This window comes from Heterodontus francisci, chromosome 39, assembly GCF_036365525.1.
Source record: "Heterodontus francisci isolate sHetFra1 chromosome 39, sHetFra1.hap1, whole genome shotgun sequence".
NCBI lineage: Eukaryota > Metazoa > Chordata > Chondrichthyes > Heterodontiformes > Heterodontidae > Heterodontus > Heterodontus francisci.
Genome location: NC_090409.1, coordinates 32,813,372 through 32,834,524, shown reverse-complemented (window position 1 = coordinate 32,834,524; position 21,153 = coordinate 32,813,372). Strand labels below are relative to the sequence as shown.

General features: G+C 59.1%; 1 protein-coding gene across 1 annotated transcript; it reads left to right on the top strand.

Moving 5' to 3' along the window:
* Positions 1–369: 369 nt before the first annotated feature.
* Positions 370–12,092, top strand: LOC137352869 (transmembrane protein 145-like). Its single transcript, XM_068018720.1, has 4 exons — positions 370–377; positions 2,437–2,557; positions 3,453–3,644; positions 11,805–12,092. The coding sequence occupies exons 1-4, from the start codon at positions 370–372 to the stop codon at positions 11,982–11,984; spliced, it is 501 nt and encodes a 166-aa protein (XP_067874821.1). The 3' UTR covers positions 11,985–12,092.
* The last annotated feature ends 9,061 nt before the right edge of the window (positions 12,093–21,153 follow it).

The window sequence follows — 21,153 nt, the reverse complement described above, 5'->3', positions numbered from 1 at the left end:
GCTGAAGGGGATGGGTAGGTGGGTGTGGGTGAGTGGTGAAGGGACGGGTAGGTGGGTGTTGGTGAGCGGCGAAGGGACGGGTAGGTGGGTGTGGGTGAGTGGCAAAGGGACGGGTAGGTGGGTCTGGTGAGTGGCGAAGGGATGGGTAGGTGGGTGTAGGTGAGTGGCGAAGAGACGGGTAGGTGGGTCTGGTGAGTGGCGAAGGGACGGGAGGTGAGTGTGGTGAGTGGCGAAGGGACGGGTTGGTGCGTGTTGGTGAGTGGCGAAGGGACGGGTAGGTGGGTGTTGGTGAGTGGCGAAAGGACGGGTAGGTGGGTGTTGGTGAGTGGCGAAGGGACGGGCAGGTGGGTGTGGGTCAGTGGCGAAGAGATGGGCAGGTGGGTGTAGGTGAGTGGGAAGGGGACGGGTAGGTGGGTGTGGGTGAGTGGCGAAGAGATGGGCAGGTGGGTGTGGGTGAGTGGTGAAGGGAACGGGTAGGTGGGTGTGTTGAGTGGGGAGGGGTCGGGCAGGTGGGTGTAGGTTAGTGGGAAGGGGACGGGCAGGTGGGTGTTGGTGAGTGGCGAAGGGACGGGTAGGTGGGTGTTGGTGAGTGGCGAAGGGACGGGTAGGTGGGTGTGGGTGAGTGGCAAAGGGACGGGTAGGTGGGTGTGGTGAGTGGCGAAGGGACGGGTAGGTGGGTGTAGGTGAGTGGCGAAGGGACGGGTAGGTGGGTGTTGGTGAGTGGTGAAGGGGATGGGTAGGTGGGTGTGGGTGAGTGGTGAAGGGACGGGTAGGTGGGTGTTGGTGAGTGGCGAAGGGACGGGTAGGTGGGTGTTGGTGAGTGGCAAAGGGACGGGTAGGTGGGTGTGGGTGAGTGGTGAAGGGGATGGGTAGGTGGGTGTTGGTGAGTGGCGAAGGGACGGGTAGGTGGGTGTGGGTGAGTGGTGAAGGGACGGGTAGGTGGGTGTTGGTGAGTGGCGAAGGGACGGGTAGGTGGGTGTTGGTGAGTGGCAAAGGGACGGGTAGGTGGGTGTGGGTGAGTGGTGAAGGGACGGGTAGGTGGGTGTGGGTGAGTGGTGAAGGGATGGGTAGGTGGGTGTGGGTGAGTGGCAAAGGGACGGGTAGGTGGGTCTGGTGAGTGGCGAAGGGACGGGTAGGTGGGTGTAGGTGAGTGGCGAAGGGACGGGTAGGTGGGTCTGGTGAGTGGCGAAGGGACGGGTAGGTGGGTGTGGTGAGTGGCGAAGGGACGGGAGGTGGGTGTGGGTGAGTGGTGAAGGGACGGGTAGGTGGGTGTAGGTGAGTGGCGAAGGGACAGGTAGGTGGGTGTTGGTAAGTGGTGAAGGGACGGGTAGGTGGGTGTGGGTGAGTGGTGAAGGGACGGGTAGGTGGGTGTGGGTGAGTGGCAAAGGGACGGGTAGGTGGGTGTTGGTGAGTGGCGAAGGGACGGGTAGGTGGGTGTGGGTGAGTGGCGAAGGGACGGGTAGGTGGGTCTGGTGAGTGGCGAAGGGACGGGTTGGTGGGTCTGGTGAGTGGCGAAGGGACGGGTAGGTGGGTGTGGGTGAGTGGCGAAGGGACGGGTTGGTGGGTGTTGGTGAGTGGTGAAGGGACGGGTTGGTGGGTGTGGGTGAGTGGCGAAGGGACGGGTTGGTGGGTGTGGGTGAGTGGTGAAGGGACGGGTAGGTGGGTGTGGGTGAGTGGCGAAGGGACGGGTTGGTGGGTGTTGGTGAGTGGGGAAGGGACGGGTTGGTGGGTGTGGGTGAGTGGCGAAGGGACGGGTTGGTGGGTGTGGGTGAGTGGTGAAGGGACGGGTAGGTGGGTGTGGGTGAGTGGCGAAGGGACGGGTTGGTGGGTGTTGGTGAGTGGCGAAGGGACGGGTAGGTGGGTGTTGGTGAGTGGCGAAGGGACGGGTAGGTGGGTGTTGGTGAGTGGCGAAGGGACGGGTTGGTGGGTGTTGGTGAGTGGCGAAGGGACGGGTTGGTGGGTGTGGGTGAGTGGCGAAGGGACGGGTTGGTGGGTGTTGGTGAGTGGCGAAGGGACGGGTTGGTGGGTGTGGGTGAGTGGCGAAGGGACGGGTTGGTGGGTGTAGGTGAGTGGCGAAGGGACGGGTTGGTGGGTGTTGGTGAGTGGCGAAGGGATGGGCAGGTGGGTCGATGTTTAACCTCAGGGAGAAGTGAGCAGGTACTGATCTCTTCCACCTGGGTTCTAGCTCAGGACAGACCCCGTGGGACAGAGTCTGGGTTCATTCTGAGGTCACCAGGCTCGGCATGGATTACAAGAAGGAGCTGGATAAATACTTGGAGGGGAAAATTTTGCAGGATTATGGGGGAAAGAGCAGGGGAGTTGGATTAATTGGATGGCTCCTTCAAAGAGCCAGCACAGGCACGATGGGCCGATCGGCCTCTTTCTGTGCTGCAAGATTCTATGAGATAAAGCCTAACGCTGAGTCCTATCCTGCAGGTTTTTTGCTGTTCCGGTCGTGGCGCTGATTGCCAATTTCGGCATTCCGAAGTGGGTGCGGGAGAAGATAGTGAACGGGATCCAGTTGGGGATCTGTCTCTACGCCCATGCTGTTTTCTTGGTGAGTGTCGACGCGACAGGAAGGAGGCAAACAGCGGTGGTCTAATCCGGTCTGTGCACCCACGGGGTTAAAACCGTCGGGTACGTAGAAACATCCCAGCCTGTTGAGCCTGTTCCCCTGTTCCATGACATCATAGCTGACCGATATCCCGACTCCATTCACCCTCCTTTGCTCTGCATCTCTTAATGCCCTTGGCTGGCAAAATCTCTCAATGTCAGATTCGAGTTATTAATTGAGACAGCATCTCCTGCATTTTATAGCAGGGAGTTCCAGTATTCTACCAACCTCTGGCTGAAGAAAAAGTCTTTCCTCATTGGCCCGGTTCTGAATTTAACATTAACATGTTGATGGGCTGAGATGGAGAGGGGTGGGAGGAGGCTCGTGTGGAGGACCAGCACGGAGTAGTGGGGCTGAATGGCCTGTTTCTGAACTGGGCGGCAGCCCATGTGATTAAAGAGGCAGTGGCTGCGTGGGTAGCAAATTGCCAAACTGAAAACTGGGTAGTGGGGAATGGTTGTTTTTCTGACTCGAGGGAAGTAGACACTGGGCTTCCCCAGGGGATGGTATTTGGATCATTGCTCTTTTTAATATGTATTAATGATCTGGATTTAGGTACACTGGGCATTGTTTCAAAGTGTGAAGGTGAAACAAAACTGGGAAATGCAGTAAACAATGAGGAGGAGAGTAACAGACTACAGGAGGACACTGAGAAACTGGTGAATGGACAGACATAGGACAGATGAAATATAACACTGTGAAGTGTAAAGTGATACATTTTAGTATCACTTTAGGATGGAGCCTGGGCCGAGGATGGAGCCTGGGCCTGGGATGGAGCCCGGGCCTGGCCTGAACCAGGCCCTACTTCTAAACACTGTTTCTCTGCCCTTTCCGACAGGTAATCACTCGACCTTCAGCCGCCAATAAGAACTTCCCTTACCACGTGCGCACCTCTCAGATTGGCACCGTGGACTCCAGGTTCGACAAGTTCCCGCACCACATCTACGGCAATGCCAGCTTCACCGGGGACACGGTGCCAAACTTCACTGAGCTGTTCTCCATTGCCACGGCCAATGGGACCAGCACCGTGGTGAGTCCCGCGGCAACAGGCCTCCAAGGAACATTCGGGCAATGGTGGGTCAGTGGCTGTGCCTGAGTGGGTGCAACTCGCCCCTGAGACAGGAGGCCTTGGGTTCAATTCCCACTCCACAGAATCAGGGATCAAGTTTACAAAACTCCCCAGTGCCGGTAGTGAGAGGGTACTGCACTGTCGGAGGGTCAGGACTGAGGGAGTGCTGCACTGTCGGAAGGTCAGTACTGAGGGAGTGCTGCACTGTCAGAGGGTTAGTACTGAGGGAGTGCTGCACTGTCGGAGGGTCAGTACTGAGGGAGTGCTGCACTGTCGGAAGGTCAGTATTGAGGGAGTGCTGCACTGTCAGAGGGTTAGTACTGAGGGAGTGCTGCACTGTCGGAGGGTCAGTACTGAGGCAGTGCTGCACTGTCGGAGGGTCAAAACTGAGGGAGTGCTGCACTGTCAGAGGGTCAGTACTGAGGGAATGCTGCACTGTCGGAGGGTCAGTACTGAGGGTGTGCTGCACTGTCGGAGGGTCAGTACTGAGGGAGTTCTGCACTGTCGGAGGGTCAGTACTGAGGGAGTGCTGCACTGTCGGAGGGTCAGTACGGAGGCAGTGCTGCACTGTCAGAGGGTCAGTACTGAGGGAGTGCTGTACTGTCGGAGGGTCAGTACTGAGGGAGTGCTGCACTGTCGGAGGGTCAGTACGGAGGCAGTGCTGTACTGTCGGGGGGTCAGTACTGAGGGAGTTCTGCACTGTCGGAGGGTCAGTACTGAGGGAGTGCTGCACTGTCGGAGGGTCAGTACGGAGGTAGTGCTGCACTGTCAGAGGGTCAGTACTGAGGGAGTACTGCACTGTCGGAGGGTCAGTATTGAGGGAGTGCTGCACTGTCAGAGGGTCAGTACTGAGGGAGTGCTGCAGTCGGAGGGTCAGTACGGAGGCAGTGCTGTACTGTCGGAGGGTCAGTACTGAGGGAGTGCCGCACTGTCGGAGGGTCAGTACGGAGGCAGTGCTGTACTGTCGGAGGGTCAGTACTGAGAGAGTTCTGCACTGTCGGAGGGTCAGTACTGAGGGAGTGCTGCACTGTCGGAGGGTCAGTACGGAGGCAGTGCTGCACTGTCAGAGGGTCAGTACTGAGGGAGTACTGCACTGTCAGAGGGTCAGTACTGACGGAGTGCTGTACTGAGGGAGTGCTGCACTGTCAGAGGGTCAGTACTGAGGGAGTGATGTACTGTCGGAGGGTCAGTACTGAGGGAGCGCTGCACTGTCGGAGGGTCAGTACTGAGGGAGTGCTGCACTGTCAGAGGGTCAGTACTGAGGGAGTGCTGCACTGTCGGAGGGTCAGTACTGAGGGAGTGCTGCACTGTCGGAGGGTCAGTACTGAGGGAGCGCTGCACTGTCGGAGGGTCAGTACTGAGGGAGTGCCGCACTGTCAGAGGGTCAGTACTGAGGGAGCACTGCACTGTCAGAGGGTCAGTACTGAGGGAGCACTGCACTGTCGGTGGGTCAGTACTGAGGGAGTGCAGCATTGTCGGTAGGTCAGTGCTGAGGGAGCGCCGCACTGTCGGAGGGTCAGTACTGAGGGAGCACTGCACTGTCTGAGGGTCATTCCTGAGGGAGTGCTGCACTGTCGGAGGGTCAGCACTGAGGGAGTGCTGCACTGTCGGAAGGTCAGTACTGAGGGAGTGCTGCACTGTCAGAGGGTCAGTACTGAGGGAGGGCTGCACTGTCAGGGGGTCAGTACTGAGGGAGTGCTGCACTGTCGGAGGGTCAGTACTGAGGGAGTGCTGCACTGTTGGAGGGTCAGTACTGAGGGAGTGCTGCACTGTCGGAGGGTCAGTACTGAGGGAGTGCTGCACTGTCAGAGGGTCAGTACTGCGGGAGCGCTGCACTGTCAGAGGGTCAGTACTGAGGGAGCGCAGCACTGTCAGAGGGTCAGTACTGAGGGAGCGCAGCACTGTCAGAGGGTCAGTACTGAGGGAGCGCAGCACTGTCAGAGGGTCAGTACTGAGGGAGCGCTGCACCGTCGGAGGGTCAGTCCTGAGGGAGTGCTGCACTGTCGGAGGGTCAGTACTGAGGGAGTGCCGCACTGTCGGAGGGTCAGTACGGAGGCAGTGCTGTACTGTCGGAGGGTCAGTACTGAGGGAGTACTGCACTGTCAGAGGGTCAGTACTGAGGGAGTGCTGCACTGTCAGAGGGTCAGTACTGAGGGAGTGATGCACTGTCAGAGGGTCAGTACTGAGGGAGCGCTGCACTGTCGGAGGGTCAGTACTGAGGGAGTGCTGCACTGTCAGAGGGTCAGTACTGAGGGAGTGCTGCACTGTCGGAGGGTCAGTACTGAGGGAGTGCTGCACTGTCGGAGGGTCAGTACTGAGGGAGCGCTGCACTGTCGGAGGGTCAGTACTGAGGGAGTGCTGCACTGTTGGAGGGTCAGTACTGAGGGAGTGCCGCACTGTCAGAGGGTCAGTACTGAGGGAGCGCTGCACTGTCAGGGGGTCAGTACTGAGGGAGTGCTGCACTGTCGGAGGGTCAGTACTGAGGGAGTGCTGCACTGTTGGAGGGTCAGTACTGAGGGAGTGCTGCACTGTCGGAGGGTCAGTACTGAGGGAGTGCTGCACTGTCAGAGGGTCAGTACTGCGGGAGCACTGCACTGTCAGAGGGTCAGTACTGAGGGAGCGCAGCACTGTCAGAGGGTCAGTACTGAGGGAGCGCAGCACTGTCAGAGGGTCAGTACTGAGGGAGCGCAGCACTGTCAGAGGGTCAGTACTGAGGGAGCGCTGCACCGTCGGAGGGTCAGTCCTGAGGGAGTGCTGCACTGTCGGAGGGTCAGTCCTGAGGGAGTGCTGCACTGTCGGAGGGTCAGTACTGAAGGAGTGCTGCACTGTCAGAGGGTCAGTACTGAGGGACTGCTGCACTGTCGGAGGGTCAGTACTGAGGGAGCGCTGCACTGTCGGAGGGTCAGTACTGAGGGAGTGCTGCACTGTTGGAGGGTCAGTACTGAGGGAGTGCCGCACTGTCTGAGGGTCATTCCTGAGGGAGTGCTGCACTGTCGGAGGGTCAGCACTGAGGGAGTGCTGCACTGTCGGAGGGTCAGTACTGAGGGAGTGCTGCACTGTCGGAGGGTCAGCACTGAGGGAGTGCTGCACTGTCGGAGGGTCAGCACTGAGGGAGTGCTGCACTGTCGGAGGGTCAGTACTGAGGGAGTGCTGCACTGTCGGAGGGTCAGTACTAAGGGAGTGCTGCACTGTTGGAGGGTCAGTACTGAGGCAGTGCTGCACTGTCTGAGGGTCAGTACTGAGGGAGTGCTGCACTGTCACAGGGTCAGTACTGCGGGAGCGCTGCACTGTCAGAGGGTCAGTACTGAGGGAGTGCTGCACTGTTGGAGGGTCAGTACTGAGGGAGTGCCGCACTGTCAGAGGGTCAGTACTGAGGGAGCACTGCACTGTCGGTGGGTCAGTACTGAGGGAGTGCAGCATTGTCGGTAGGTCAGTACTGAGGGAGTGCTGCACTGTCAGGGGGTCAGTACTGAGGGAGTGCTGCACTGTCGGAGGGTCAGTACTGAGGGAGTGCTGCACTGTCAGAGGGTCGGTACTGCGTGAGTGCTGCACTGTCAGAGGGTCAGTACTGAGGGAGTGCTGTACTGTTGGAGGGTCAGTACTGAGGCAGTGCTGCACTGTCTGAGGGTCAGTACTGAGGGAGTGCTGCACTGTCACAGGGTCAGTACTGAGGGAGCGCAGCACTGGCGGTGGGTCAGTACTGAGGGAGCGCTGCACCGTCGGAGGGTCAGTCCTGAGGGAGTGCTGCACTGTCGGAGGGTCAGTCCTGAGGGAGTGCTGCACTGTCGGAGGGTCAGTACTGAAGGAGTGCTGCACTGTCAGAGGGTCAGTACTGAGGGAGTGTCGCACTGTCGGAGGGTCAGTACTGAGGGAGCGCTGCACTGTCGGGGGGTCAGTACTGTGGGAGTGCTGCACTGTCGGAGGGTCAGTACTCAGGGAGCGCCGCACTGTCGGAGGGTCAGTACTGAGGGAGTGCTGCACTGTCAGAGGGTCAGTACTGAGGGAGTGCTGCACTGTCGGAGGGTCAGTACTGAGGGAGTGCTGCACTGTCAGAGGGTCAGTACTGAGGGAGTGCTGCACTGTCAGAGGGTCAGTACTGAGGGAGTGCTGCACTGTCGGAGGGTCAGTACTGAGGGAGCGCTGCACTGTCGGAGGGTCAGTACTGAGGGAGTGCTGCACTGTCGGAGGGTCAGTACTGAGGGAGTGCTGCACTGTCAGAGGGTCAGTACTGAGGGAGTGCTGCACTGTCGGTAGGTCAGTACTGAGGGAGTGCTGCACTGTCAGAGGGTCAGTACTGAGGGAGTGCTGCACTGTCGGTAGGTCAGTACTGAGGGAGTGCTGCACTGTCAGAGGGTCAGTACTGAGGGAGTGCTGCACTGTCGGTAGGTCAGTACTGAGGGAGTGCTGCACTGTCAGAGGGTCAGTACTGAGGGAGTGCTGCACTGTCGGTAGGTCAGTCCTGAGGGAGTGCTGCACTGTCAGAGGGTCAGTACTGAGGGAGTGCTGCACTGTCGGTAGGTCAGTACTGAGGGAGTGCTGCACTGTCAGAGGGTCAGTACTGAGGGAGCGCAGCACTGTCAGAGGGTCAGTACTGAGGGAGCGCTGCACCGTCGGAGGGTCAGTCCTGAGGGAGTGCTGCACTGTCGGAGGGTCAGTACTGAGGGAGTGCCGCACTGTCGGAGGGTCAGTACGGAGGCAGTGCTGTACTGTCGGAGGGTCAGTACTGAGGGAGTACTGCACTGTCAGAGGGTCAGTGCTGAGGGAGTGCTGCACTGTCAGAGGGTCAGTACTGAGGGAGTGATGCACTGTCAGAGGGTCAGTACTGAGGGAGCGCTGCACTGTCGGAGGGTCAGTACTGAGGGAGTGCTGCACTGTCAGAGGGTCAGTACTGAGGGAGTGCTGCACTGTCGGAGGGTCAGTACTGAGGGAGTGCTGCACTGTCGGAGGGTCAGTACTGAGGGAGCGCTGCACTGTCGGAGGGTCAGTACTGAGGGAGTGCTGCACTGTTGGAGGGTCAGTACTGAGGGAGTGCCGCACTGTCAGAGGGTCAGTACTGAGGGAGCGCTGCACTGTCAGGGGGTCAGTACTGAGGGAGTGCTGCACTGTCAGAGGGTCAGTACTGAGGGAGCGCAGCACTGTCAGAGGGTCAGTACTGAGGGAGCGCAGCACTGTCAGAGGGTCAGTACTGAGGGAGCGCAGCACTGTCAGAGGGTCAGTACTGAGGGAGCGCTGCACCGTCGGAGGGTCAGTCCTGAGGGATTGCTGCACTGTCGGAGGGTCAGTCCTGAGGGAGTGCTGCACTGTCGGAGGGTCAGTACTAAAGGAGTGCTGCACTGTCAGAGGGTCAGTACTGAGGGACTGCTGCACTGTCGGAGGGTCAGTACTGAGGGAGCGCTGCACTGTCGGAGGGTCAGTACTGAGGGAGTGCTGCACTGTTGGAGGGTCAGTACTGAGGGAGTGCCGCACTGTCTGAGGGTCATTCCTGAGGGAGTGCTGCACTGTCGGAGGGTCAGCACTGAGGGAGTGCTGCACTGTCGGAGGGTCAGTACTGAGGGAGTGCTGCACTGTCGGAGGGTCAGCACTGAGGGAGTGCTGCACTGTCGGAGGGTCAGCACTGAGGGAGTGCTGCACTGTCGGAGGGTCAGTACTGAGGGAGTGCTGCACTGTCGGAGGGTCAGTACTAAGGGAGTGCTGCACTGTTGGAGGGTCAGTACTGAGGCAGTGCTGCACTGTCTGAGGGTCAGTACTGAGGGAGTGCTGCACTGTCACAGGGTCAGTACTGCGGGAGCGCTGCACTGTCAGAGGGTCAGTACTGAGGGAGTGCTGCACTGTTGGAGGGTCAGTACTGAGGGAGTGCCGCACTGTCAGAGGGTCAGTACTGAGGGAGCACTGCACTGTCGGTGGGTCAATACTGAGGGAGTGCAGCATTGTCGGTAGGTCAGTACTGAGGGAGTGCTGCACTGTCAGGGGGTCAGTACTGAGGGAGTGCTGCACTGTCGGAGGGTCAGTACTGAGGGAGTACTGCACTGTTGGAGGGTCAGTACTGAGGGAGTGCTGCACTGTCGGAGGGTCAGTACTGAGGGAGTGCTGCACTGTCAGAGGGTCGGTACTGCGTGAGTGCTGCACTGTCAGAGGGTCAGTACTGAGGGAGTGCTGTACTGTTGGAGGGTCAGTACTGAGGCAGTGCTGCACTGTCTGAGGGTCAGTACTGAGGGAGTGCTGCACTGTCACAGGGTCAGTACTGAGGGAGCGCAGCACTGGCGGTGGGTCAGTACTGAGGGAGCGCTGCACCGTCGGAGGGTCAGTCCTGAGGGAGTGCTGCACTGTCGGAGGGTCAGTCCTGAGGGAGTGCTGCACTGTCGGAGGGTCAGTACTGAAGGAGTGCTGCACTGTCAGAGGGTCAGTACTGAGGGAGTGCCGCACTGTCGGAGGGTCAGTACTGAGGGAGCGCTGCACTGTCGGGGGGTCAGTACTGAGGGAGTGCTGCACTGTCGGAGGGTCAGTACTCAGGGAGCGCCGCACTGTCGGAGGGTCAGTACTGAGGGAGTGCTGCACTGTCAGAGGGTCAGTACTGAGGGAGTGCTGCACTGTCGGAGGGTCAGTACTGAGGGAGTGCTGCACTGTCAGAGGGTCAGTACTGAGGGAGTGCTGCACTGTCAGAGGGTCAGTACTGAGGGAGTGCTGCACTGTCGGAGGGTCAGTACTGAGGGAGCGCTGCACTGTCGGAGGGTCAGTACTGAGGGAGTGCTGCACTGTCGGAGGGTCAGTACTGAGGGAGTGCTGCACTGTCAGAGGGTCAGTACTGAGGGAGTGCTGCACTGTCGGTAGGTCAGTACTGAGGGAGTGCTGCACTGTCAGAGGGTCAGTACTGAGGGAGTGCTGCACTGTCGGTAGGTCAGTACTGAGGGAGTGCTGCACTGTCGGTAGGTCAGTACTGAGGGAGTGCTGCACTGTCAGAGGGTCAGTACTGAGGGAGTGCTGCACTGTCGGTAGGTCAGTACTGAGGGAGTGCTGCACTGTCGGAGGGTCAGTACTGAGGGAGCGCTGCACTGTCAGAGGGTCAGTACTGAGGGAGTGCTGCACTGTCGGAGGGTCAGTACTGAGGGAGTGCTGCACTGTCAGAGGGTCAGTACTGAGGGAGTGCTGCACTGTCAGAGGGTCAGTACTGAGGGAGTGCTGCACTGTCGGAGGGTCAGTACTGAGGGAGCGCTGCACTGTCGGAGGGTCAGTACTGAGGGAGTGCTGCACTGTCGGAGGGTCAGTACTGAGGGAGTGCTGCACTGTCAGAGGGTCAGTACTGAGGGAGTGCTGCACTGTCGGTAGGTCAGTACTGAGGGAGTGCTGCACTGTCAGAGGGTCAGTACTGAGGGAGTGCTGCACTGTCGGTAGGTCAGTACTGAGGGAGTGCTGCACTGTCGGTAGGTCAGTACTGAGGGAGTGCTGCACTGTCAGAGGGTCAGTACTGAGGGAGTGCTGCACTGTCGGTAGGTCAGTACTGAGGGAGTGCTGCACTGTCGGAGGGTCAGTACTGAGGGAGTGCTGCACTGTCGGAGGGTCAGTACTGAGGGAGTGCTGCACTGTCGGAGGGTCAGTACTGAGGGAGTGCTGCACTGTCGGTAGGTCAGTACTGAGGGAGTGCTGCACTGTCAGAGGTGCTGTGTTTCGGATGAGACATTAAACAGAGGCCCCCATCTGCCATCTCAGGTGGGTGTAAAAGATCCCACGGCCACTATTTGGAAGAGGAACAGGGGGGGAGTTCTCCCCAGTGTCCTGGGGACAATATTTATCCCTCAACCAACATCGGTAAAGACAGATTACCTGGAGGAAGGAACAGAAAGGGTAGAGAAGGGTAATGTGGTCGATGTATTGTACTTGGGATTTTGGCCAGGGCGATGGCCGGAGAGAGGGAGGAGGGCGGAGAGTAGGACGGGGAGAGGAGTGGGAATGGAAGGAGGTGAGGGAGGAGCTGGTGGGCCAGGGAGGGAGGGGGGAGGGGAGGCGGCCTGGGGAGGAGGGGGAGGGGTGTAATGGGGCAGGCTGGGGATGAAGTGCTGGGAGTTGGGGGTGGTGATGCTGGTGGCTCCTGACCTGACGGCCATGTTGATTGTTCCTTTGTTGCAGAACGGTAAAGTGAGCCAGGAGACAGAACTGCCAAGGAACCAGACCTCGCCCGGGGTCACGACCCCACCACCTCCGATGGCCCCTGACTCCCTCAGCGACCCCGCGCTGCCTCACCACAATGGCTTCGGGGAGTACCTCAACGTGCGGGCGCCAGGGATCAAAGACGCGTTGTGCCGTTAGAGGCAGGTGGACAGGGGAGGCGGGAAGGGCGAGACAATCATGGCAACACCCGGGACCCCAGGACACCCTCCCCCTTCTCAACACATCGGCATGGGAATGGCATTGTGAAGAGGGAGCTTTACTCTGTATCTAACCCAGTGTTGTACCTGTCCTGGGAGTGTTTGATGGGGATAGTGTAGAGGGAGCTTTACTCTGCATCTAACCCCCGTTTTTTTTTTTAAGGTGGCCTTTATACCCCAGGCCCCTTTTATATTTTTCACATCGAGGGGGCCTTTATCCCTCAGGCCCCCTTTATGTACATATTTACAGTTTTAAAATAACTTTATTAAAACCAGATTAATAAACAAAAAACTCAAATTAAAATGCCATTCTCGGCGTCGACGATGCACTCCAGTCCCTGCGGTGCCCACCGGTCGCGGAAGGCCTCAAGCGTACCGGCGGACACCGCATGCTCCTTTTCCAGGGACACCAGGGCGCGAACATAACCGTGGAATAGGGGCAGGCAATCGGGGAGGACGGACCCCCTGACGGCCCGCAGCCTGGACCTGTGAATTTCCACCTTGGCAAGGCCCAGGAGCAGACCGACGAGGAGATCCTCCTCCCAGCCCAAGCCCCTCCGCACCGGGTGCCCAAAGATCAGGAGCGTGGGACTGAAGTGCAGCCAGAACTTGAGGAGCAGCCCCTTCAAATACTCAAATAGGGGCTGCAACCTCACGCACTCCGTATAAACGTGGAACACGGACTCGTCCAGGCCGCAGAAAGTACAGGCGGCCTGGGAGTCTGTGAACCTACTTAAAAGCCTATTGCACGGGACTGCCCTGTGCAACACCCTCCACCCCAGGTCCCCGATGTAAAGGGGGAAGACTCCCGCGTAGAGAGACCTCCATCAGGGATTCCCCTCGCCACCAGATGGCAACACGGACCGCCAGGGCGTGTCCGGCCGGCTGACGAGGGCGAGGAAGTGGAGAGTGTGCAGGAGCAGCCCATACAGGAATCCCCTCCGCACCGATTGGAATGGCACGGAGGGCATTTCCGAGAGGCGGCTCGGGTTGTGCGGGACCGGCTCCCGAGGAGGGTTTCGGGGCCTGGGTCCGATGAGCAGTTCCAGCCGTGCGGGAGTCAGCTTGGCCGGGATCGCTCCGCACTCCCGAGCCCCCTTGCCACCAGCAGTGAGGGGCGTCCCGGGGGTTTCGGCTACTCCTCCGCCCGCCGGACCGTCCCCGGAGTCGGCCACCTGGACAGTCGAGGCGCTCACCTCCGCCGGCGGGGGAGCGCCCTGACTGGAGGCGACCATGTTCCAGACTCGGAAAAGATCCCGGTAAAAGACAGGCAACTCCCTCAGAGAGGCGCGGCTAACGGACTCCACCGGGAGCTGCGTGTCGTCTTGAAGGCAGTGACACTGGCGGAAAAAATACGTCGCCAGCGCACACCATCTGGGAGGACGCTCGACGTACAGGTATCTCTGCAGGGTCCGAAGGCGGAGAGTCGCAGCCTGGGTGCGGACGCACACCAGCGACTGACCGCCCTCCTCGATCGGGAGACTCAGGACCGCGGCAGAGACCCAGTGTTTCCTCTTGCCCCAGAAGAAATCGACGAGTTTCTTCTGGATCTTTGTGGCAAATACAGGGGGCGGGGCCAAAGTGACCAACCGGTACCACAGCATGGAGGCCACCAGTTGGTTTATGACCAACGCTCGGCCCCTGTAGGAAAGCACTCGGAGCAGTCCTGTCCAGCGCCCCAGTCGAGTGGTGACTTTCGCCTCCAACTCCTGCCAGTTTGCCGGCCAGGCTTCCTCAGCGGGGCTAAGGTGGACTCCCAGATAGAGGAGGTGCGTGGTGCTCCACGCAAAAGGTGTCATCTCCTCCGGCAGGCCACTGACCCACCAGGAGTCCGGAACATTTCTCCCAATTGATCCTCGCGGAGGACGCGGCAGAAAAGGTCTGCTGGCAGTCGCGCATCCTCCACAAGTCAACAGGATCTGTGACCGCGAGGAGCACGTCGTCGGTGTAAGCCGAGAGGATGTCCCGCGTGGCCGGCTCGCGCAGAGCCAATCCCGTCAACCTCCTGCGAAGCAGGCACAGGAAGGGCTCCACGCAGATGGTATACAAATGGCCGGACATGGGGCATCACTGACGCACTCCTCTCCCAAAGCGAAGGGGCGCCGTCAAGGACCCGTTAACTTTGACTAGACACTCTGCGGCGGCGTATAAAAGTTGGACTCGGGCCTCATTTCGTGTAGGACTGGTCAGGGTGGATCATGTGGGCCAGCACGAAGCCCAGGCGGGTAGACATAGCCCGGGCAAAGATCTTATAATCCATGCTGAGGAGGGAGACCGGACGCCAGTTTTTAAGCAGGCGGAGATCGCCCCTCTTCGGCAGCAGGACGATGACCGCCCTGCGCCACGAAAGGGGCATCTCCCCGGTCACCAGGCTTTCCCCCAGGACATCCCAGAACGCCCTGAGGAACTTCACGGTCAGCCCATCCAGCCCTGGGGATTTGCCCCTCGAGAGCTGGTGGAGGGTGCCGGTCAGCTCCGCCAACATGAACGGGGCCTCCAATCCTTCGGCGCCCTCTGGGCTGACCTGTGGCAGGTCCTCCCACAAAACTCTGCGCGCGTCCTCGCTGGACGGATCCGGAGAGAACAACGCACTGTAATAAGTCCGGACCAGGAGGCCCATTCCCTCCGGATCTGTGATGGAGGATCCGTCGTCGGCCAGCAGCCCGACGAGCTGCTTACGGACCCCCCGCCATTTTTCCAGCGAGTGGAAGAAGGGTGAGGCGCGGTCCAAATCTTCCAGGATCTGGATCCGCGACCTCACGTATACGCCTCGGGACCCTATGAGCTGCAGGTCCCTCAGCGCGCCCTTCTCTTTATACGCCTGCCACAGGGCCGGATCTGCGACGGCATGACCGTGGCGGGACTCCAAGTCGAGCACCTCCCTCTCTAGGTGCCCGATCTCAGCTTCCTGCCTCTTGGTCGACCCCTTCGCGTACTCCTGACAGAAGACGCGGAAGTGAGTCTTGCCCACATCCCACCATAGCCTCAAGGAGGGGAAGCCCCCCTGCTTCCTTCTCCAGTCGGCCCAGAATCGACAGAACGAGTCCCGAAATCGCTCGTCCTCCAGCAGCCGGTTGTTAAAGTGCCGGTACGCGGACCCCGCCCGCGTGCGGAGCGGAGTGAACTCCGCCCACACCAGGCGGTGGTCTGAGCACGGCACCAGCCGCATGGAGGCCGCCGAGACGCGGGAGGCGTAGGCCTGCGAAAAGTAGAGGCGGTCGATTCGTGACCCTCCTCCTCCAGACCTCCACGTGAAGGCGCTGGAGTCGGGATGGAGATTCCGCCAGACGTCCACCAAGTTGAGGGAGCTGATCCGTTCCCTTGACTTCTCCACCGACGCTTGGCCGTGCTGGGGACCGGAGCGATCCCCCACCTCGAGGGTACAGTTAAAATCCCCCCCGAGGATGATGCACTCGCCGCTATCGATGGAGCTCAAGAGAGCGGACACTTCTTCAAAGAAGCGCGCTTGCAACGCGCCGGGCCTGGGCGCGTACACGTTCACAAAGTGGAGTGGCACGCTACCCAGGCGAACGGCGAGGTGGAGCAAGCGGCCCGGCACTAGCTCCTTGACCCCCAAGATCTCCGGCTGAAAAGTCGGGGCCAACAAGATAGCCACCCCACTAGAAATAGGGGTGAGGTGACTCATGTAGACCCCACCCTGCCACTCCAGGAGCCAGGAGGCTTCGTCTCCCGGAACGGTGTGGGTTTCCTGCAGAAAGCTCACTGCACATCTCCCTTCCCTAAGTACTGAAAGATTGTGAAATCTGCGGTGAGCCCCTCTGCTGCCGTTGATGTTGAGGCTGGCTATGGTTATCTTCATGTCAATAGTACTTAGAAACCATCACCAACACCTCACTGTGAGGAGGGAGTGGAAGTGCACCTGGCCCTCCATTCCCCCAGCAACCCATTGAGGAACGCATTAAACCAGCGCCTCTCAACCAGTTTCACGCCCGCGCGCTTGCCCGCTTTCTTGAGGGTGGCACGGACGGACTGAATAATCAGCGCCAGATTCGACCACCGGCCGACGGCCAGCTGAAATTTATTGTGGCAGCCCCTGCAAGCCGCGAGGAAATCCCAGAGTTCTGCCATGGGGATGAGAGGAGACTCGGTGGGAGGCACGAGGGACTCCACCACCTCACTGGCAGTGGAGTTAGGGTCGTCCTCCATACCCCACATCGAGTCCCCATCCTCCTCCGCATCGTCACCGCCAATGGCTGACACACCCACCACACACTGTGGGGTGGAGGTCCTGGCTGTGCCAGTTGGTCCTGCCTCCATCACGATCCCACCCCCAGGATCAATGGCGGAGGAGTCGTCTTTGGGGTCATCGTCTTTGGACCCCCCTCCACCTCCGTCCCCAGACTAGTGAGCGGCCCAAGGGAGATGGTAGTTGCCGACTGCGGAAATTCAGCCAGAGCTGGGACCAGAGGGAGGAGGCCATCTCCTGCCCCGCCAGTGCCCACAGATGGGGAAATACACAGATTGGCCTCTGGTTCGGGTACATCCTGGGAGGCAGCGTCAGGCTGCTGGGAGGGCGGATCCTCACAGGTCTCACCCCCACCCAGGACACCCAACCCAATGGCCAAAGAAGAGATTTCTCCCATGGGACCCACAGGCTCCCCCACCATGGGTGGGTCCCCCATCTCGGGGGTTCCCAAAGCTACAGGGACATCTCTACCCACACCCCACCCCCCAACCCCCTCCATCCTGAGGGACACTGGGCTCCTGCCCAGGGCTTTTGGCCCTCATGGGACTGGTGGCGGTGGGAGCTCGAGGACCCATGACAGGAGATGGGCCCTGCAACACATGGCCCTCCTCAGTAGAGGGACGTCTCCTCCACTTATTGCAGGAGGGGCGCAGAGGCTCAGAGACCGCCAACTCCCTCTGCACCTCCCTGCCCAGATTTCTTGGGCCCGAGCTCGGCCGTGGGGCAGATGGGCTTCCCTGGATCAGCTCAGGCTCAGGACTTTTTTCGGTATCCAGGGGGTGTGCCTTTAGGTGTCTTGACCATACCTTCCTTCCACTCGGACGGGTCTCCCCTTCCCCATGAAAACCACCCCCTCTGGAACCACCTGAGCGGAGGTTGTTGCAGGTGTTGGGGGGGTAGGGGAAGGTGCAGTGGCGCCAGCCTGGGCCGCCGAGGTGGAGTTGGCGGCCCGGAGGTTGGGGCAGGTCTTCCAAACATGCCCCACCCCCTTGCAGGCTTGGCACTGCGCCCTGTCCGAGGTCCAAAAGACCCGGTAGGCCGTCCCCTGGAACTCGACACTAAATTGGCCCTCTGTGACCTCCTCCTGCGCCAGCTGCATAAATAACTGGCAGCGGAAGGAGTACACATACCAGAGGCTGTTCTCCTGAAGACCGAGCGGGACTGGGGTGGAGCCCTGTCTTTACCTCCCCCAGGATGGTGCAGGTGGGGGAGGAGGAACTCACCAGGAATGAAGGGCGGGACATTTGACAAGGTGAGCCACTGCACAGTGGCCTCCAAGGGGTCCACTGGCAGAAAGGTCCCGCCCATGGTGAGCCCCTTGCTCGGTCCTCAGGAATAACACTGCCTTCCCATACATTTTAGAAGCAGCAACAAGAGCTGAGGGGCCGATACCTCGGCCTTTGCTTTCACGCATGCCTCTATCGTCATGTTCGGGTGGATGTAGCTCTTGACCCCATGCTTAAATGTTATTCGTGCAAAGGGTGACAGGGCAACAGGTGCTGCTGCAGCTGATGTGCGGGAAGGCCCCGCCACCGGTGAAGAAGGGCTTGCCATGGGGTCTAAGAGCCACACTCATCCCTAACAGATGAAGCAAATTGACAGGGAGTAGAGGAGGATAGGAGTAGGAAGGTAAAGGAAAAGTGGAGGATAGGTGACTGAGTGGAGGAAGGGAGAGAAAGGCTGCTCCAACTGTTCATTGAAGCACTTAATACAACCAGGCCAAAACTTCCAGTTGTCTTCCATTTGGGGGAGGCTTCTTCGCCCGGGATGGCTGGAGCCACCCAGTACACTCTGCTTCCGAATTTTCACAAAGTGTGTCTTCACCTGGTCAACTCCAGCTGTCCTGAGCAGGCAGTCAGGGTGGGAAGGGAGCTCCCTGTGTGCAGGATGGAATTCAACACCAATACAAACACAGGGGCCCCCTGCAGGTTTTGGCAGCCCAACCCCTGAGTCTTCTGGCTGCTTCTCCCTCCCCCAAACAAAGAATCTGTCAGGTGCTCTGACACCCACCTCCCCAAAAAGAATTGCAGCCTTTCTGTCTCCTCTCGATGGATTCACTTGTCCTGTCTCTCTCCAGTCTACAGTCTCCAGTCTTCTCTCTGCACTGTGCAGTCTACACACTCTCCTCCATCCACACGCTCCCCTCCTCACTTTCTCCTCTCTCCACTCTGCAGTCTGCAGTCTTCTCTCTGCACTGTGCAGTCTACACACTCTCCTCCATCCACACGCTCCCCTCCCCACTCTCTCCTCTCTCCACTCTGCAGTCTGCAGTCTTCTCTCTGCACTGTACAGTCTACACACTCTCCTCTATCCGCACTCTCCAGTCTACGCAGTCTCCACACACTCTCCTGCATCCACACGCTCCCCTCCCCACACTCTCCTCTCTCCACTCTGCAGTCTCCAGTCTTCTCTCTGCACTGTGCAGTCTACAAACTCTCCTCTCTCCGCACTCTCCGGTCTCCGCAGTCTGCACACTCTGCTCTCTACACTCTACAGTCTCCACACTCACCTCTCTCATCTCCAGTCTTCTCTCTCCACAGTGCAGTCTACACACTCTGCTCACTACACTCTACAGTCTCCACACTCTCCTCTCTCCAGTCTCCAGTCTTCTCTCTCCACAGGGCAGTCTACACACTCTGCTCTCTACACTCTACAGTCTCCACACTCTCCTCTCTCCAGTCTTCTCTCTCCACAGTGCAGTCTACACACTCTGCTCTCTACACTCTACAGTCTCCACACTCTCCCCTCTCCAGTCTCCAGTCTTCTCTCTCCACAGTGCAGTCTCCACACTCTGCTCTCTACACTCTACAGTCTCCACACTCTCCTCTCTCCAGTCTTCTCTCTCCTCTATCCGCACTCTCCAGTCTCCGCAATCTCCACACGGTCCCCTCTCCACACACTCCCCTCCCCACCCTCTCCTCTCTCCACTCTCCACTCTCCACTCTGCAGTCTCCAGTCTTCTCTCTGCACTGTGCAGTCTACACACTCTCCTCTATCCGCACTGTCCAGTCTCTGCAGTCTACACACGCTCCCCTCTCCATACGCTCCCCTCCACACTCTCTCCTCTCTCCAGTCTTCTCTCTGCTCTGTGCGGTCTACACACTCTCCTCTGTCCATTCTCCGCAGTCTCCACACTCTGCTCTCTTCACTCTAGAGTCTCCACACTCTCCTCTCTCCAGTCTCCAGTCTTCTCTCTCCACAGTGCAGTCTACACACTCTGCTCCCTACACTCTACAGTCTCCACACTCTCCTCTCTCCAGTCTCCAGTCTTCTCTCTGCACTGTGCAGTCTACACACTCTCCTCTATCCACACTCTCCAGTCTCCGCAGTCTCCACACACTCCCCTCTTCACACGCTCCCCTCCTCACACTCTCCTCTCTCCACTCTGCAGTCTCCAGTCTTCTCTCTGCACTGTGCAGTCTACACACTCTCCTCCATCCGCACTCTCCAGTCTCCGCAGACTCCACACGCTCCCCTCTCCATCTGCTCCCCTCCTCACACTCTCCTCTCTCCACTCTGCAGTCTCCAGTCTTCTCCCTGCACTGTGCAGTCTACACACTCTCCTCCATCCGCACTCTCCAGTCTCCGCAGACTCCACACGCACCCCTCTCCACACGCTCCCCTCCCCTCCCCACCCTCTCCTCTCTCCACTCTGCAGTCTCCAGTCTTCTCTCTGCACTGTGCAGTCTACACACTCTCCTCTATCCGCACTCTCCAGTCTCCGCAGTCTCCAAATGCTCCCCTCTCCACATGCTCCCCTCCACACACTCTCCTCTCTCCACTCTGCAGTCTCCAGTCTTCTCTCTGCACTGTGCAGTCTACACACTCTCCTCCATCCGCACTCTCCAGTCTCCGCAGACTCCACATGCTCCCCTCTCCATCTGCTCCCCTCCACACACTCTCCTCTCTCCACTCTGCAGTCTCCAGTCTTCTCTCTGCACTGTGCAGTCTACACACTCTCCTCCATCCGCACTCTCCAGTCTCCGCAGACTCCACACGCTCCCCTCCTCACACTCTCCTCTCTCCACTCTGCTAGTCTCCAGTCTTCTCTCTGCACTGTGCAGTCTACACACTCTCCTGTCTCCGCACTCTCCGGTCTCCGCAGTCTCCACACTCTGCTCTCTACACTCTACAGTCTCCACACTCTCCTCTCCAGTCTTCTCTCTCCACAGTGCAGTCTACACACTCTGCTCTCTACACTCTACAATCTCCACACTCTCCTCTCTCCAGTCTCCAGTCTTCTCTCTCCACAGTGCAGTCTACACGCTCTGCTCTCTACACTCTACAGTCCCCACATTCTCCTGTCTCCAGTCTTCTCTCCACAGTGCAGTCTCCACAGTCTCCTCTCTCCACTGTGCAGTCTCCACACTCTCCTCTCTACACTCTACTCTCCACCCTCTGCTCTCTCCACTCTCCAATCCCCATTCTCCTCTCTCCAGTCTCCAGTCTTCTCTCTCCACTGTGCAGTCTCCACACTCTGCTCTCTACACTCTACAGTCTCCACACTCTCCTCTCTCCACTGTGCAGTCTCCACACTCTCCTCTCTACACTCTACAGTCTCCACACTCTCGTCTCTCCACTCTGCAGTCTCCACACTCTCCTCTCTCCACTCTGCAGTCTCCATACTCTCCTCTCTCCACTCTGCAGTCTCCATACTCTCCTCTCTCCACTCTGCAGTCTCCATACTCTCCTCTCTCCACTCTCCAGTCTCCACCCTCTCCTCGCTCCACTCTGCAGTCTCCATACTCTCCTCTCTTCACTCTGTAGTCTCCACACTCTCCTCTCTCCACTCTGTAGTCTCCACACTCTCCTCTCTCCACTCTCCTCTCCTTTCTCCACTCTGCAGTCTCCATACTCTCCTCTCTCCACTCTGCAGTCTCCACTCTGCAGTCTCCACTCTACA

Excerpts from the sequence above, each read along its gene's own strand:
- LOC137352869 (XM_068018720.1), top strand. Across the intron at positions 2,558-3,452 it reads ACGCCCATGCTGTTTTCTTG|GTAATCACTCGACCTTCAGC; the intron begins GTGAGTGTCGAC and ends CCTTTCCGACAG. Across the intron at positions 3,645-11,804 it reads CCAATGGGACCAGCACCGTG|AACGGTAAAGTGAGCCAGGA; the intron begins GTGAGTCCCGCG and ends CCTTTGTTGCAG.